The sequence below is a fragment of the Lepus europaeus genome, chromosome 4 (genome assembly GCF_033115175.1).
Source record: "Lepus europaeus isolate LE1 chromosome 4, mLepTim1.pri, whole genome shotgun sequence".
Classification (NCBI taxonomy): Eukaryota; Metazoa; Chordata; class Mammalia; order Lagomorpha; family Leporidae; genus Lepus; species Lepus europaeus.
Window position 1 is genome coordinate 163,914,182 of NC_084830.1, and position 16,439 is coordinate 163,930,620.

The following is a 16,439-nucleotide window of genomic DNA, read 5'->3' on the forward strand; positions in this document are numbered from 1 at the left end:
GACAGGCGCCAGTGGGATGGCACAGAACCAGGTCACTTAGCAGTGATTTTGAATCTCCGCTGGGGATTCAAATCTCATTTGCTTGATGTTAACTTGATGGATGAAGAGAAATAACAGGGGACCCACGGTGAAGAAGGAACCTTTCCCTGGAAAAACCATCCATGGGGAATTCAGGACAACTTTATACTGTTTGGAAAGGCAATTTTTCTTCTTTTTTTAAAGATTTACTTAACAGGACTGGCACTGTGGCATAGTAGGTTAAGCCTCTGCCTGTGGTGGCAGCGTCTCATATGGGCACTGGTTTGAGTCCGGCTGTATCACTTCTGATCCAGTTCCCTGCTAATGGCCTGGGAAAACATGGAAGATGGCCCAAGTGAGAGACCCAGAAGAAGCTCCTGGCTCCTGGCTTCAGATTGGCCCAGCTCCAATTGTTGCAGCCACTTGGGGAGTGAACCAGTAGATGGAAGACCTCTTTCTTTGTCTCCCCCTCTCTCTGCTGGTAACTCTGCCTCTAAGTTAATGGGATTTGTTTATTTAAAAAGCACACTTACAGAGAGAGAGAGAGGTCTTCCACCTACTGGTTCACTTCCTAAATGGCTAGGGCTGGACTGGGCCAAAGCTAGCAGCTTGGAACTTTATCCAGGTCTCCCATGTGGGTGTAGGGGCCCAAGAACTCAGGCCATCTTCTCTGCTGTCCCAGGCAATAGCAGGAGGCTGGTGGGAAGTGGAGTAGCAGAGACTCAAACCCACACTCAGCTTAATCCGCTCTGCCACAATGTAGCTCCTGGCAAGACAGTTTCTAGAGCAGCTGTTGGCAAAGCATGAGTGTCACCAGCAGCACCAGCCGCCCTGGGAGCCTGCCCAGACCCCAGGACTCAGAACCTTGTGGGTGGGGCTGGGGATCTGTTCTGTCTGATCCCCCAGGTGATCTGGCCTTCTGGCATTTAAGAAATTAATGATTTACTGATCTACTGGGGCTTGCTTGCTTCCTTCATTACATTTAACTTTTCTGAAGCTTGGGAGATGTGAAATTATAAAAAGATGGCAGAAGACATGGATTATTTCAATATATCTTTCTCAGGAGAGCAGGGTGCTTTAAAAAGAATTCTGTGTCTGGCGTTTTGAAGCGTCTCTCTGTAAGGAGGGTGGGGGTGTTCTTTGTAAATCAAAATCTCTTCCTCTTCCTCCAGGCTGAGGGTCTGGAAGCTGATGCAGATGGTCCACATATTTCCACAGAACTTCGTCCATTCTGAATTTGTTTGCCAGTTGACTAATTTGCATAGGCCTATTATTATGACAAAATATCATCTTGACAAAAAAATCTGAAAAGAGATCAAAGGCTTTGACACTAAAGCTTTGAGTGGAGGGTATTATGCTGTGCACATGTTGAAAAATTACATGATTTTCCTGGAAAAAAACATGTTTGGACAGCATCTTGTTAATTTCTCTAGAGAGCAGGGAAAACCTTCCTCCAAAACCTTATGGAGGGGACTAGCATATTTCAAAATGTGGGTGGAAAAATGGAATTAAAAGATATGCTTATTCTGGCACCAAATTTTTGAAATTCGTGCATATGAAGGGTCTTCAAAAAGCTCACAGAAAATTCCTATTATGAAAAAGCTGTGCATGGGTTTCAACATTTATTGCACCAAAATAGACTTATCTTGTAAGTCCATTTCCGTGCAACTGTACTGAGGCCCTTGTATGTGTTCAACTTTTTAGGAAACTATCAAGTTGTTAACCAAAGTGGTTGTGATATGAAATAAGTAGGCAGGAAGATCAGGTAGGAATAGGTGAGCTGGGGTCACAATTTCTGCCAGTCCTGGGTTGTAATCCCTCGCCCATCAATCTAGTACACCCACTTCTCCATGACACACCTGTATCTCATTTGACCAAGAAGGAGGAGACATCATGATGGCCAGATGGAAGCTAAGCTTCACCTGGAAGTGCCATGAAACTCCCAGAAGGCATTAAACTCACTAATCTCCACCTCATTTGTATATTTAATTGGGGCACCACCCACAGTGCATCAAAGAGACTGATACCTCTGGGAGGTACCCATTTTTCTCTTTTGGCTTCTGGGCCAGGCTGTGCATCCATTTCTGCCCTCTTCCACAGCCTCCTCTTAGGTAACGCTCCTTGTGGGGTGGCCCAAGCTCACCTGTGAATGTATAGGCTCTCTCTTTCAATAAATCCTGTTCTCACTTGCACACTGTATTTATGTCCCTGCTTTGGTTTCTTACCTCTGTGGGAGGAAGAACCTGGAATAAAGATGAAGGTATAAAAGCCCCCAACATTTGTACCATGTCACATACACACCAGCAGCATATGTGAATTCAAATTGTCCCACTTCCTCACACTTAGTATAGTGGTATGGTCACCATTCTGTTGGGTCTGTAGTGGTGTCTTATGGTGATACTCATTTGCATGCTTCTAATGTCTAATAGTCTTGAGCATTATTGTGCTTATTTGCCACTTGTATATATTTTTAAAAAAATCTTATTTATTTGATAGGCAGAGAGAGTACTAGCTCCCACCCACTCACTGGGTACTCCTCAAATGCAACAGCTGGTGCTTGATCACGTTGAAGCCAGGAGCCAGGAACCCCGTATGGATCTCCCATGAGGGTGCAGGGGCTCCCAGGGTGCACACCATCAGGAAGTGGAGTCCACAGTAGGGGTGGGAGTTGAACCCAGACACTCCAGTGGGATGAGGTGTCCCAAGTAGCATGTTAGCCATGAGTCCAAACACCTGCTCCTGCTCTGTGTATCTTCTGATTACAATTCAATTATTGTAAGAGAAATGAAAGTCCATGTCCATATAAAGAGGTGGATCCTCACTGGAGTCTGAATCCTGTCTCAAAATTCCTATGTGGAACGCCAAACCCACTGTGATTGTACTTGGTAACAGGGTCCACAAGGAGGCAATAAAGGTTTAATGAGATCATGAGGGTGGGCTGATAACGTGGGGCTGGTGTCCTGATGAGAAACATACACAGAGAAAGCCACAAGAGCACACGGTAAGAAGGAGGCTGCCTTGAAGCCGGGAAGAGGCCCTCCAGAAACAGACCATGCTAGCATCGTGACCCTGGCACAGCCACCCTGGTCCTGCAGCCTCCAGAACTGCCAGACAGTACATGTCACATAAGCCATCAAGTGGACAGTGCTGTGTGCAGCTCAAGCAAACCAGGGTAATCCGCACAGCAGCTTGGTTTGCAATAGTCCAAACCTAGAACCCTCCCACCCAAGTGGAGGATCAGGCTGTGGTGTGTGCCCGAGAGTACAATGGAACACCAATGGAGGAACCACTTATGTGCACAAGTGGGTCCATCCAAAGAACTCTGCCAAGAGGGGCCGACACTGTGTGACCCCCACAGAATGTGGACCGTGCGTGAGGGACAGACAGCAGCAGACCTGTGTTTGCCTGGGAGAGGAGGTGTGGTGAGGGAGTGGGGGTGGGGGTGCAGAGACCACCCTCATGGCCGGCTGCTGTGATGGCTTCTTCACTCATACAGGTGGCAGGACCTACCAAAGTGTACTCCGCACGTGCGGCTCATTGGGTGAGTTATCCTCAGTAAAGCGGTTTTTATGCAACCTTGTGGAATCCTCCCATTTTCTCTAGGAAGCGCTGATTTTGTGAAGCTCTGTTCTTGGGTTCCTGATCAGGCAAGTCCGAGAAGGCTGCGGTGTGTGCGGGACCTGCCCCAGCCCCAACCCTCAACCTCCCCATTGCCACTGCAGGCAAAGAACAAACCAGGAGTTAGGATCAGAAACAGGTGGCGGCGAAACGCAGAACTGGGAACGCAGGACCGCACGCAGGCCTTTTTCCCGTCGCTGCGGGACCTGCGGGACGCCCAGGCGGATAGGGCGCGGATGGGGCGCGCGTCTGCTCGGTCCCCTTCCCGGAGCCTTCAGAGCCCGGCGTTCAGAGAGGCCAGGCCGGCGCTGGCGGGGGCGGCAGTCGGAACCCGGTGTCCGATGTCAGTCGGGCGACCCTTGCCAAGTTGGACTCTGGATTGGGCCTGACAGTCAAAACCCACTTCGAATTCACAGAGCGCTTGGAAAATAAAACAGGATTTTTTTTCTTAAATATTTGTTTTAGGTCAAGTTCATGCAAGTATGTAACAAAATGCCAATGTCCTAGGTTTTCAGCCCACGTTTAGAGACGGCTGCCTGGCGGACCGGCTGGGACTCAACACCGTACCTGGCGGCGGAGCCCTTCCTTCCCTCTGCGGTCCTCACTCGGAGGGAGACGCGCCTAGGAGACCGGGGTCTGCCTGCTGCACCTGCTCCGGGCCGCCAGCCCCGGCGTCCGCCGCCGCCGCCCGGCCCCAGCTGCCTGTGCGCGGCGCCAGGGCCCACCAGGGGTCACTGCAGCCCGGAGCCTTTGTGCCTGCCGGTCCCCGCCGCGCGGAGGGCGTGGGACTGCGATCGCCGAGCGCCCCGGGTCCTCGCGCCAGCTTCCCGGTCTCCCGGGAAACCGGCGCAGAGAGCCCGGGACCGCCCCTCGGCCCGGCGGACCCTTCGCGCCACGCCCGGGGCCACCTCCGCGCGGCGCGCGCACCTCTGAGACCGGCCGTGGAGGCTGCTGCCGTGTTTCCTCGGCCTCCCGCGCACGTCTGGGGCGGGCCCCGCCGGCCCTGGGCTGCTCCCGCCCGGGTGCCGCCCTCGCATTGCCGGGAGAACTTGGGTCGGCGCTCTCGCGGCCTGGCACGCCCGGCGCACCCCGGCCGCGCCTCCCGGACGCCGCGCGCAGGCAGCGCCCGCCGCCGTCGGGAGCAGAGCTGGAACTTGCCCCCGTGCCCCGGGCGATGAGGCCGGGGCCCCCCGGACGGGAGCCGCACCCCGCGAAGAGCTGAGCTCCTCTCGGCGGTCCCGGTAAGGAGCGCGCTGCCCCGTGCGACCCCTTCCGGCTTCGCGGCGCCTGCGGGCGGGGCGCGCGCAGTCACGACCTCGCCGCTGCCGCTGCGCCCCTGGCCCAGGGGTCGTGGGCGCCCCAAGCACAAAAGAGGGCGAACGCTCCTGGTGGGCGGACCGGCCCGGGCTGCGGGTGCAGGGGAGGCAGTCCCCGGGCCTCAGGGGCTCCCGGGTGCTAGCGGCCTCCCGCGCTGGCCCGCCGCCCTCCACTGCCCGGCGACTTCTGTCTTCCCCAGGACTGCGGGAGGGGCCGCGGCGCCCCCGCCCTCAGAAGAGAGGATCCGCAGGATGCGCGGGGTCGCGCCGCCGCCCTGCGCGTCCAGGTCGGCCGGCGCCGACTGCTGGCCCCGCCGCTGACCCTGCCCCGCGCTGACCCGCCGGAACGCTCGCCCCGGTCCCCGGTGCCGACTTCCGCTCTTCTGGCTTCTCGCTGCCCGCCGGGCTCGGCCCCGGCCTTGCCGGGAGCTGCCCCTTCTCGCCCTGGCCGCAGCGCGGACCGCGAACGCTTCGCGCCTGAGCGCAGGGAGCCGCCTGGCCCGAGACGGCCGCAGCCGACATGGGCTGCTTCTGCGCGGTTCCCGAGGAATTTTACTGCGAGGTTCTGCTCCTGGACGAGTCCAAGCTGACCCTGACGTCGCAGCAACAGGGCATCAAGGTAAGCGTGGACGCCGCGGTGGGGGTCCCTGCGAGGCCCCTGGAGGGGACAGGACGGCTCAGAGCCTGTCGGGAGCCGATGCGGCTCCCTGCTGAGACCCAGCTCTGGCTGGAGGCGCGGAACAGTGTGGGCTGTGTTCACCCCGGGACTCAGGCCCCGCGGCTTCACCTCCGTGGGCAGACTTGTCCGGGGGGTGTGGGGTGGCCGGGGAAGGCACCCAGGCCCCGGGTGGAAGCGCGTCCCCCGCGCGCGGTGACTTTGTGGCCCGGGTTGGCAGTCCGGCGGACCTAACCCCGAGCTCCCTGCCTGCGGGTGACGCCCCTCGGAGCGGCCTGGGTGCAACAGGGTTCCCTTGTGCGGGGCGTTCCCTTGTGCTGGTGCTGTGAGCCCCGCGGGGACTTGGCACGAGGGGTGTCACCTGCAGACCCCGGCCCACTTTCTCAGTCTCCCTTGGGTTTGTCACAGGGGCGCTGAGGAGGACAGAGCTAGCCTTGGGGAGCCGAGGGCTGCAGGGTCCCCTTGGCGTCCGGCCGCCTCCGAGGGGCAAGGCACACCGTTCAGCACTTGCCTCCCTCAATTCCTAGCTGTCACTCAGGGGAGCGGGACAAAAGCCATCGATGACAGTGGCGAGACCAATAGCTCTTCCCTTTAGGAAACTACAGAAACCCACAGTCACTCAGAGTCCCAAGCTCGTGTCAGTGGGACCCGGTGTTCTTTGCTAATTTCAATTTTCTTTGTGTTCCAACCCGCCTCCTGGCTCCCTTGAGAGCCAGGGAGAAGAACTTAGTTTTCAGGATAAACAGTGTTCTTCGCATGCGGGGTTTTCTTTCCATACGGGGTTTTCTCTCCATGCACCGTGTTCCTTTGCTACGCGGTTTTCTTTGGATGCAGAGTATCCTTTGGACTGCTGGGCGAATAACTGGAGGCAGCCATGAGCCCCCACCCTGGATGCTGATCTCCTCCCACGCAGGCTCCCTGTGGGGCGTGTGTGTGTGTGTGGAAACATTTAGGAAAAGGTAACTGATGATCTGATACAAAGGCAACAAAGAAGTCTTTCTGAAGTGCCAAGTCGGGATTCATCTGGAGTCTGGAGTCCCGTGGGGTGGGCGCTTCCTATGTGGTGGTAAAAGCCTAAGGGCAGCTGCCACAGCCTGGGGGAGAGCAGCCTGGGCTGGGAGCAATGGGAGCGACTCAGTTATTTCTGATAACCCGATGGAGCTTATCTTGTTTTCACAAATGGCTTAAGAATCGGAGTGGAGGTAAGGCAGCTACTTTACCGTCTTGTTGTTTGGGATGCACGCAGCGTGGTGTAATGAACCAGTATCGTCAGCAGGGTTTAGTCGGAAGTAATCATTTCACAACAGGTTTGGCCTCTTTCCGTGCGACAAAAGCACACCATGATTATTCTGATGGCCACGTGTGTAACACAGATGTTGTCTGCTGAAGCCAGCCATGCTGCCTGCACCTGTGTTGCTGCTGGATGGGTGTATGTGTTAAGCAGGGAATTAAACATGCTTGAGTCTTTGTCGATGGTGTAGTGTATGAAAAAGTAGAAGGTGTTCAGCCACTGAACCAACATGGATGTTATTGTTCTGGACATAGCTGGTGTTTCCCCTAAGCTTCCTATGTTGTACATGGGGATAAATAATGTATATTGCATTAATTAGATAAAGTTAACTTCTGCTTTGGGAATGAAAAAGTAAACAATGACTTCAGAGTTGGGATAGACCCTTGATAATTTGATCATTGCCAAAGACAAAGGCAAGCAGGTCACATCAAAGAGCCCTTTTCCCCTGAAACCGAACTAGGAAGGAACACTTTACATTTTTCAAAAATATGTCCTGATGTTTATTTTGTGATGACCCTTTTTCTTTCTCCATTTTCCTATTCTTTTTTTTTTTTTTTTAAATTTTTGACAGGCAGAGTGGACAGTGAGAGAGAGACAGAGAGAAAGGTCTTCCTTTTTGCTGTTGGTTCACCCTCCAATGGCCGCCGCGGTAGCACGCTGCGGCCGGCGCACCGCGCTGATCCGATGGCAGGAGCCAGGTGCTTCTCCTGGTCTCCCATGGGGTGCAGAGCCCAAGCACTTGGGCCATCCTCCACTGCACTCCCTGGCCACAGCAGAGAGCTGGCCTGGAAGAGGGGCAACCGGGACAGAATCTGGTTCCCCGACCGGGACTAGAACCTGGTGTGCCGGCGCCACAAGGTAGAGGATTAGCCTAGTGAGCCACGGCGCTGGCCACCATTTTCCTATTCTTAAAGGAGAAGAGGACAACTACCTTTGCCTTAAAATTATTCACACATCCATCCCTTAATAGAAGGAATTGAACCGATTCCTGGATGATTGCTGAAGAATTTGCTGGTATTATTGTTAGAAAAATGCTCTGCAAGTTAGAGCAACATTAATTGCAAGCAGAGGTGGAAGAAGTATGGTGCCATTCTGAAAAACACCCTTTTTGGATTTGTTTGTGTCAAATTAGAAATTACAAAATTAGTTATGAAGTGATTTTTTTTGCAACTTAGATCAAAGTTTTTCACCACCTTTAAAAAACAAATCTGTGTTTCCATGGAAGACATTTCAACCTGAATACAGCATTTCTGCATTTTATACAGTGAGATGAGTATCATTAAGTGGAGGATGATTTTCCTTTAAAAATAGCTGCAGAAATGAAACACGGTGTCCGTGGGTCCATGTCGCGTCAAGTGGGTGTCTGCTTCCTTGCCTGGCTCTGGAGGAAGACCTTTCCATGGCGCTCAGTCTGAGCCCGGTCCCAGGCCTGACGACCCAAGCCTGTGCGAGCTGTGAGCGGTTTGTTCTCTCCTGCTGCCCTTTGTTGTTTATTCAAGTAAGCGTTTCTGCTGTGGTTGCTGTGGGTTTTGTGAGTAATGTTTGTTCTGGGAAGCTTTTGTTAGGTCTTCTGCATGCGGGGTAGGGGGGTGGGGAGGGTGGAATGGGCAGGGAGCAGGTAAGGGTCTTTCTTTTTGATCTCTTAGGAAGCAGAACTTCAGTGTGGTTCATACCACTCCTATGGGTTGTCATTCTGGTAGCAGAGGATCTTCAGGGGCAACACATCACAAGCTCTGATCGTTCAGCTTAGCCCTCAGAAATGCTGGTGAAAGTATGGGGTGGATTTGTGTTTTTGTTTTTCCAAGTCTTTAGCCCCTAGTGTGGTGATGTGCTAACGCTGACTGCTCGTTTCTCCCGGATGTGTCAACCAGAGTAATGCAAGGCATGTGATAGCCAGAGGACACCTCGCTCATGGCTTTTAAGTCTGTTGAGGTGTCCGGCGCAGTTCACCCAGCCCATTAAATACGTTCATCCCATCACGCCCGACTTCCTGAGAGACTACTGCCAGTTGGCTTTGCTGCTTTGATCAGAAACTTCTCGGTACACCAGAAAAACAATTAGAAGGTGGGGATTTAAATTATATGCATCTCACGTACCAAGAATTATAATTTTCATTCCATTTGGACTGTTAAGGAGACCGTCTCAGAGGATTGGTTGCTTGTGGATTACATTAAGTGTGTACATGAATTCCTTTGTCTTGTGGTATCAGCCATAGGAGATCCGAGTCGGGCCTCACGTGCGCAGGTTGAAGGTGGTAATCCTGCCGCTCCACTTCCGTCCCTGTCACCTTGGCCCCTCCTCCACGCCCCATCCAGCTCTCAAAGCATATGTGATGGCCGTGCTGTGGCTGTAGGTGATGAAACAGTGCTTACACCATGCCCATTCCAGGTTTATAGGAAATTCTGGAAATGTTGCTTTTCCTTGAAAATTCTTTTTTGAAAATATCATCATGGATGGCTGAATAGGAATGAAAAGCATGGGAGGGGAAAGCACTGTTTGTCACCTCCCGCAGTCCGTGGCTGTCTCTCTCCAGGGCTGGGGACGCTCTTGGCTGAGGGTAGACTGCAATGTTTGCAGCCCCATGAGTGAGTGTGCAGCAGCCTGGGACACACGCAGCGCTTGTGTCCTCGCTGGGAGGTGACAAGGCCAAGGCCAGGTCTACATGGCAGGGACAGAAGTCAGAGGTGATACCCGCTCAACTCTGCAGTCGGTGGCTTGTTTTTACTAAGTCACAAACAAGGTGGGAAATGTGGCTTTTGTCCAGTGGTCTGTGCCAGGTTTTGTCCCAGGTGATAGGGCCAGGCAGTCCTTGTTGGATGGTGGGATCCTCGGTGCCCTCGGAGATGCCAGGAGCTCCCTCCCCTTACCCCACTCTCAACCACCACGTTGTGCCCAGGTGTAGCCCCATGTTCCCTGTGGGAGCCAGGATGCCTCTGCTGGCCGCCTCCTCCGTCCCTGGGTCTTGGCTTCCCCACCCTGGGTGCAGGGGTGCGTCTGATGGCCTCTGGTTTCCCCCTCCTGCCTCTGGTGTGGTGAGGTTTACCCTCGGGTTCAGTGAGCCCAGGGTGGTGCCCGTGTCCATCCACATGTCCTGTTCTTGCCATGGGGGCTGGGCACTGAGGTGCTGAAGCCGAACTCCAGGTCATGAGTTTTGGTCCCACTCAGCACTTACTCGCCGCAGGGCCTCCCGAGGATGCCTGTGTTCCCGAGTCGTGTTTTCCCACCTGGAAGATGGAGCTGGATGGAGTTCGTGGATGTGTGGTGTCTGCATGTGGCGAGTACCCGGGGAATGTTAGCTTTGTTCTCCCCTCTCCTCATCCTTCCCTTCCTCTGTGCTGGCTGCTTCCTGTCCACGGGCAAAGCCTGGCCTCGCTCTCGGACCCAGCACCCTCTTACCGATCTCGGCCGGTCTGCCGGTGACTTCTCCCCTCCTCACGCATTCCAGGTGCTCTTGCAAGTCTGTGTGCAGGATTCCCGCTGACAGGGGCACCCTTCTCTCTCCCCCTCCTCACACCCATTCTTTAAGATCAAGTCAAGTGCCCAGCTGCTAGGGCACCTTTGGCTGAGCCTGTCCCAGCAGCTACTGCATGGCAGGCGTTACTTCTGCACTCACCTGTGAGCTGCTGCTGTGACCCCGGCAGCTTGAGCTGTGTCCCTCCTGCAACGGATGCTTCTTAGCCGTCATCCGAGCAGGGGAATGAAGGGTGTGCTACCGCTGAAGAGGCGTCCTGGAAATCTCCAGTGAGGAGAATAAGGTTTCTTTGCCATTTTGTTTTTACCAGGAAAGCCCCTGAACAAAGGGACTCTTGCTGGGGAGAGTCTGTGGCCCAGGCACTCATTTTTGTTTTGGTGGGGATGGGGTCGGGTAGGTTGGACAATGCACTGACACGGTGGCCACGTTGCACACGAAGAGCTGACTCATGGTATGCACCGCCCGTCTGACACAGCAGCTACCGGGTCCCTGTCTTCTGACTGTAACTGCCCTCCCAGCCTGGGAGTCTTCGGGAACCTTCTGGAAAAGGGCCTCTTTGAGTGGTAAAGATGCTCACACTTTCACGACTTCCCTGCCTTGTCTCCTGTACGCTTGGCAGGGTGAGAACAGGTGCTTTCCAGGGTGGGTTTCACCGTCAGGCCCAGCGCTGTGTTTGTGACCTGGCTTCCCCTCCCAGTTTACTCTGGAAGCTGCCGGAAGGCCTCACGGGAAAGACGAAGTGCTTGAGTTAGACACTGGGGTTCCCATTCCCTCGTGCAGTGTGTGTGTCTGAGGGGCGCTTTGCCCCTCCTGCCTCTAAGACTGAAGCTTCGGCGGGCTTCCTGCCATGTTTGCTCCGTGCACATCTCCCCTGTGGGGCTCCTGCTCAGCCACTTGGGGCTGTAAGGACTGGCTGCCCTTTGCGTGGTGTCCCAGTGTCCTGAGCGGTGAAGCTGGCACCTGTCGTCCCAGGTCGTGGACATGGGTTGCTGGTGTGCTAAGTTCGAGAACCGGTCGGTTTCCTTTGTGACTCAGAAAGCCTGTCCTGCCATTCCCAGTGCGGCTTGCATTCCTGAGCCCTCGGAGCCTGTGCGTATTTCCTGTTTGTTCTTTGTCTTTAAGTGAACGGCCTTTCTTCCCAGTGCCATCTGTCGTAACCGAACACTCTTGTGACTGCGAGGGCTCCTCTGCCGGCTCTCCCGGGGCCAGCTGCCAGCGCGGGAGACTGACAGGCAAGAGAGATGGGGATGACAGGGAAAGGCAGGCAGGGCAGGTGTTGGCCATGGGACAGCAGGAGAAGACTGTCAGATGGCGGAGAGGGGGCCGGGTTCTGGAGGATGCCCTGTGGCCAGGTTCCAGGGGGAGGTCAGAAGACATTCTGTGCAGAGCACAGGGAGTGAGATAGGGTCAGGCCTTGGCCTTTGTGCAGACCCGGCCTTGAGAAGCCGGCTCAGACCCTCTGCTTTCTACAGCGTGGCTTTCCTCCCTGTGTTTGCTGCTGCTACTTGTGCCTGAGCCAGGCTCTGAAGTGGGGTGCTGTGGCCACCTGGCGTCTCCCCGCATGCTCACTGCCTGGTCTGCCTCATCGTCACTGGCACCACAGCTGAGCCAGCCTCAGTCCCTGCCCCTGGGAGCTGAGAGCCGTGATACCTGCCTTGGGGGAGGGTTGTGAGGAGTCTCGAAGTAAAAGGGTAAGAGGTGCTCCGTATGTGCTGGCCATCGGTGTGTCTCTGCTTCTCACTGATGGGTTTTTCTGAATATCCCAGCTTGGGATATTTGGTCCCCTAGTGGGACAGCTAGCACAGTGGCGCCACCTTGCCCTTGCCCTGTGTTCTGACCCCATCTCACAAGGGTGCTGATCGACACCGGCACCACTGTAAACTGGAAGCGCTATCGCAAGTCTTTCTGGTAAGGTCGGGAAGACAAGCAGGACCCCATAAAGGAACGCCATGGCACAGGCCTGCACCGGCTCCCTGCTGATTCGTCCATGTGCAGAGTCCTGCCAGCCCGCTGCCCTGCACAGCAAATCCTTGTGCAAATCTCGTGCGCCCCATCCCGAATCCCTTCTGTCAGTGAATTCTTCCATTCCCGTGTGGAGCTTCCGAGTTCATTCTTCAGTCTCAGGATTCCTGCTCAGCTTGGGGACTTGACCTGCGCTGCTGACTCTCAGACGTCCCCTCCACCTGCTCAGGGCAATCCCAGCTGTGTGGCGGGGGTGGGCTCTGGGTGGTGTTCCCTGTTTGCGGCTAGAGGCCCCTCCGTCCGAATGTGTGTCTGGAGGAGAGAGTTCGCTGTTCCAGCTCTGCTCCCGCTCACCTTGCCTCTGCTACCTGGGATGCTGAAATGCCTTCCTGTTAGCTGGTCTGTGCTTCTGATTCCTTATAGGCTATATCACGCTGGATGCCGGAGCTGCTGGCTCTACCCCTTCCCCCCCCAGACCTGGCTCTTTCCCTGTAATCTGTTGGGTGAGCCGTGCCACGCCGTCTCTGTCAGTTAAGATGCTCTGGTCCCCCGTTAGAGATCCATTGCAAGGTCACCCACTGGGAAATCTGGAGGGCAAGGAAGGGTCCAGGCCAGTGACATGAAGGTCTGTGAGTCTCCCCGTCTCTGCCTTCCTCAGGCTACAGCAGACAGTCACAGAAGGTTCCAGAGATGAGCTAGCCCCGTGGAAGGAAAGGGCTGCGCAGGAACAGTCTCTGGGGAGGGGGGCAGCTCCCCACTAGTACTTTCCCACATCTTAGCCAGGATGAGGAGCCACAGTGGCTGTGGGGCTGCTTCTCCCTGATGCCTGGGCTCAGTCTCCATGTCCTTCTAGGTCTCGGAATTCCCTGTTCCCAACCCCCTCCCAATTTACCCAAATGCATTGCTTCTCCTTGCTCCTGCCTGGTCCAGGCCCTCCGCAGTTCTCAGCTGGATGGTGGGCAGCAGACTTGTGGCCTCTAGTGACCCCTGCTGCCCTGTAGCCCCTGACTCTGGAGGGGTCTCTACTCCACCTGGATTCTGTAGTGGCTCCAGTGCTGCGCCCAGGGTGAAATCCCCAGAGGGTGGGGGCAGCCCTGCCCCTCCAGCCCCCGTCTCCTTTCTGTCCTTCTCCCACCTCCTCTCCAGTGAGGCGGAACTGCCTCCTCCTGTCTCTAGGTCCTGCGTGTCCCACCCCCTACCCTACCCTCATCTTGTGAAGTCTCAGCTGCAGCAGGCAGAGCTTTGAAAGGTGGGGTTCCTGGCTGGGTGCTCACAGAAATGTCTGTCCTTCCTGCCCACTCTGCCCTGGCAGGGTGGAGAGGGGGAAGAGGCTTTAGGTCCAGGTCAGTCTCTCGCTTGCTGGTTCTGTAAGTGGGGCCAGGTCCCCGTCTCCGAGTCTGCAGCCTCACCTGTGAAGTCAGGGTGGGGGGGCTTGGCCCCTCATCCTGAGGCTGTGTCCCTGACAAGTGGCAGCAGCTGCTGCTGCTGGGGATGGGAACTCCGGGGAGAGGGAGGGTAGGGTCCCCATTCACACCCTGCCCTTCAGTGCATGGAAGCTGCTGGGTGACTTAATCTGAATCAGAAAAGGCACTGCCCTGTGACCCGAGCTGATGAGCAGGGGAACAGACACAGCCCAGCCTTTCACTTCCTGGGTACAAGGAGTGTACCTGTCGGATGCCTCAATTTCTTTTTTTTTTTTTTAAAGCAGCTTCGTTGAGATATAAATCACACAGCACACAATTCACACATGTGTAGTACCTGACTCAGTGCATTGTCGTATATTCCCAGGGTTGTGCCAGCATCACCACAATCAATTTTAGAACTTTTTTGTCCAGAAAGAGATCCCATGCCATTTGTGGTCACTCCCTGTCCACACCCCTAGGCAGCACTAGTCTGTGTCTGCAGACTGGCTCTTCCTCATTTCATGTCAGTGGACGCAGTAACACGTGGTGTTCTGTGACCTTCTTCCTTCACCCAGCTTCACGTTTTCTGCTCTCACAGTGTCCCATGGATGAATGCTTTGTGCATTTCCGTTATTGAATAATATTCCACTGTATGGATGCACTAATTTATTCATCAGTTGGTATACTTCAGAATGTTTTCACTTTTTTAAAGATTTATTTATTTGAAAGGCAGAGTTAGAGAGAGGCAGAGGTAGAGAGAGATCTTCCATGCACTGGTTCACTTCTCAATGTTTTCACTTGTTGGCTGTTATACTTAACTGCTGGGACAGGTGCTGCTGGGCAGTGGGTTAAGCTGCTGCTTGGGATGCCAGCATCCCATGTCTTGAGTGCTGTTTCTAGTCCCAGCTGCTCTGCTTCCAGTCCAACTTCGCTAATGCACCTGGGAGGCAGTAGAAGCTGGCCCAAGGACTTGTGTTCCTGCCACTGTGGGAGACGCGGATGGAGTTCCTGGCTCCCAATTTCAACCTGGCCCAGTCTTGATTGTTGCAGCCATTTAGGAAGGGAACCATCAGATGGAAGATCTCTCTCTTTCTCTGTCTCTCCCTCTCTGTCATGGCAGTGGCCAGAGCTAGGCCTGGCCAGAGCTAGGAGCTACTTCTGGGTCTCCCACATGGGTGTCAGGGTTCCAAGCACATGGGCTATCTTACCATGGTTTTCCCAGGCACATTAGCAGGGAGCCAGATCAGAAGCAGAGCAGCAAGAACCTGAACCAGTGCCCATATGGGATGCCGGCATCACAGGCAGTGGCTTAACCTGCTATGCCACAAGGCTGGCCCCGGACATCTGTTTTGATTTTTTTTGTGTGTGCGTGTGTGTACCACAGTGTGGAATTGCTGGGCCACGAGGTTTTACAGCTTGAGGAGCGGCCAGATGGTCTTCCACAGTGGCTGCAGCGTGTTGGACTCCGACCAGCAATGATAGGACGGCACATTCTGCAGTTGCCTTTTTGGTGAGCACGGTTCTCTGGTGGTGAAGTTGAGGTGGGGTCTCCTTCCTTTCACCTGCACTTTCTGCTGAGGGCTGCAGGGGTGGAGCCCACTTGGAGGTCATGGGAGAAGTGGCCACTGGGAGGCTCTGCCACTGTCCAAGGGTGGTCATTGGCTGATGCCTGAGCGGGAGAGTTCTCAGATGTGTTCTGTACACAAGTCTCCTGTCAGATCTCTTCTCCCATGCTGTGGGCTGGCTTTTTACTTTCTTGATGGCGTCTTTTCAAAGTTTTTTAATTTTGATGAAGCCGAGTTATCTTTTTCTATTTTGTTTCTTGTGCTTTGAGGGTCTCCTGTGAGAGCTCATTGCTTAACTCAAGGGACAGAGACTGACACCCATGTTTCTTACGTTCAGGTCCAGGATCCAGGCTCCATTTGTTGGTAGGTGGGTTTCTGCATTTGTTGAAAAGACACTGTTCTCGGTGTCCAGATGAGAGCGTGAGGGTTTGCTCCTGGGCCCTGCAGGGTGCTCTCCCACTGACTGACTCTATGCACCTTGTCTGTTTTCCCTAGTTCCAGGATGAGGTAGGTGTGTGTAATTCGGCAAACGCGCCTAGTTAAAAACTTTGAGTATTTTGAGAAAAGCTTCCTGCAGACTTTGCGAGGGCAGTGACCCGGTCTGCTTTACCCTCTGCTGAATCAGGAACCTGGAGCGCCAGGCACATGTGCTGCTCCTTGCGTTCAGGGGAGGCACTTGGGAAGGGCTGTTCTGCCCTTGCTGCCGCCTTTGCCTTTGTGACTTGAAACCGAGCTCTGACCTTTTAGATCCCCAAACCCTGAGCAGGAGCTTTGAGCGCTGGAGTTTCTGTTCTGTGAAGGACTCGCCTGTGGCTCTCGCAGCTCCTTCTGCAGATCACTTGGTAGAAGACTGGACAAGGGCCACAGTGCTTTGGTAGTTTGGACATGTGAAGATGTTAGAAAATTGGTATCATTTAAATGGTTGTGTGGTTTTTTTCTAATTTTATTTGTTTGAGTTACAGAGAAAAGGAGACACACACACACACACACACAGCGAGCCATTTTCCATCTTCTGGTTTACTCCCCAGATGGCTGTAATAGCTACGGCTGGGCCAGGCCAAGGCCAGGGGCCAGGAGCTTCATCTGGGTCTCCCACTTGGGTGGCAGGGGCCCAAGCA

The 16,439-nt window shown here is 54.6% G+C and overlaps 1 protein-coding gene across 1 annotated transcript in view; it reads left to right on the forward strand.

Annotated features, from left to right (window-relative positions):
* The first annotated feature begins 5,303 nt into the window (after positions 1–5,303).
* EPB41L4A (erythrocyte membrane protein band 4.1 like 4A) overlaps positions 5,304–16,439 on the forward strand; it is a 208,259-nt gene continuing 197,123 nt past the window's right edge. The window contains exon 1 of the mRNA XM_062189328.1: positions 5,304–5,571. Coding sequence (XP_062045312.1) covers positions 5,473–5,571 — 99 coding nt within the window. The 5' untranslated portion in view covers positions 5,304–5,472. The remainder of the gene's footprint in view (positions 5,572–16,439) is intronic.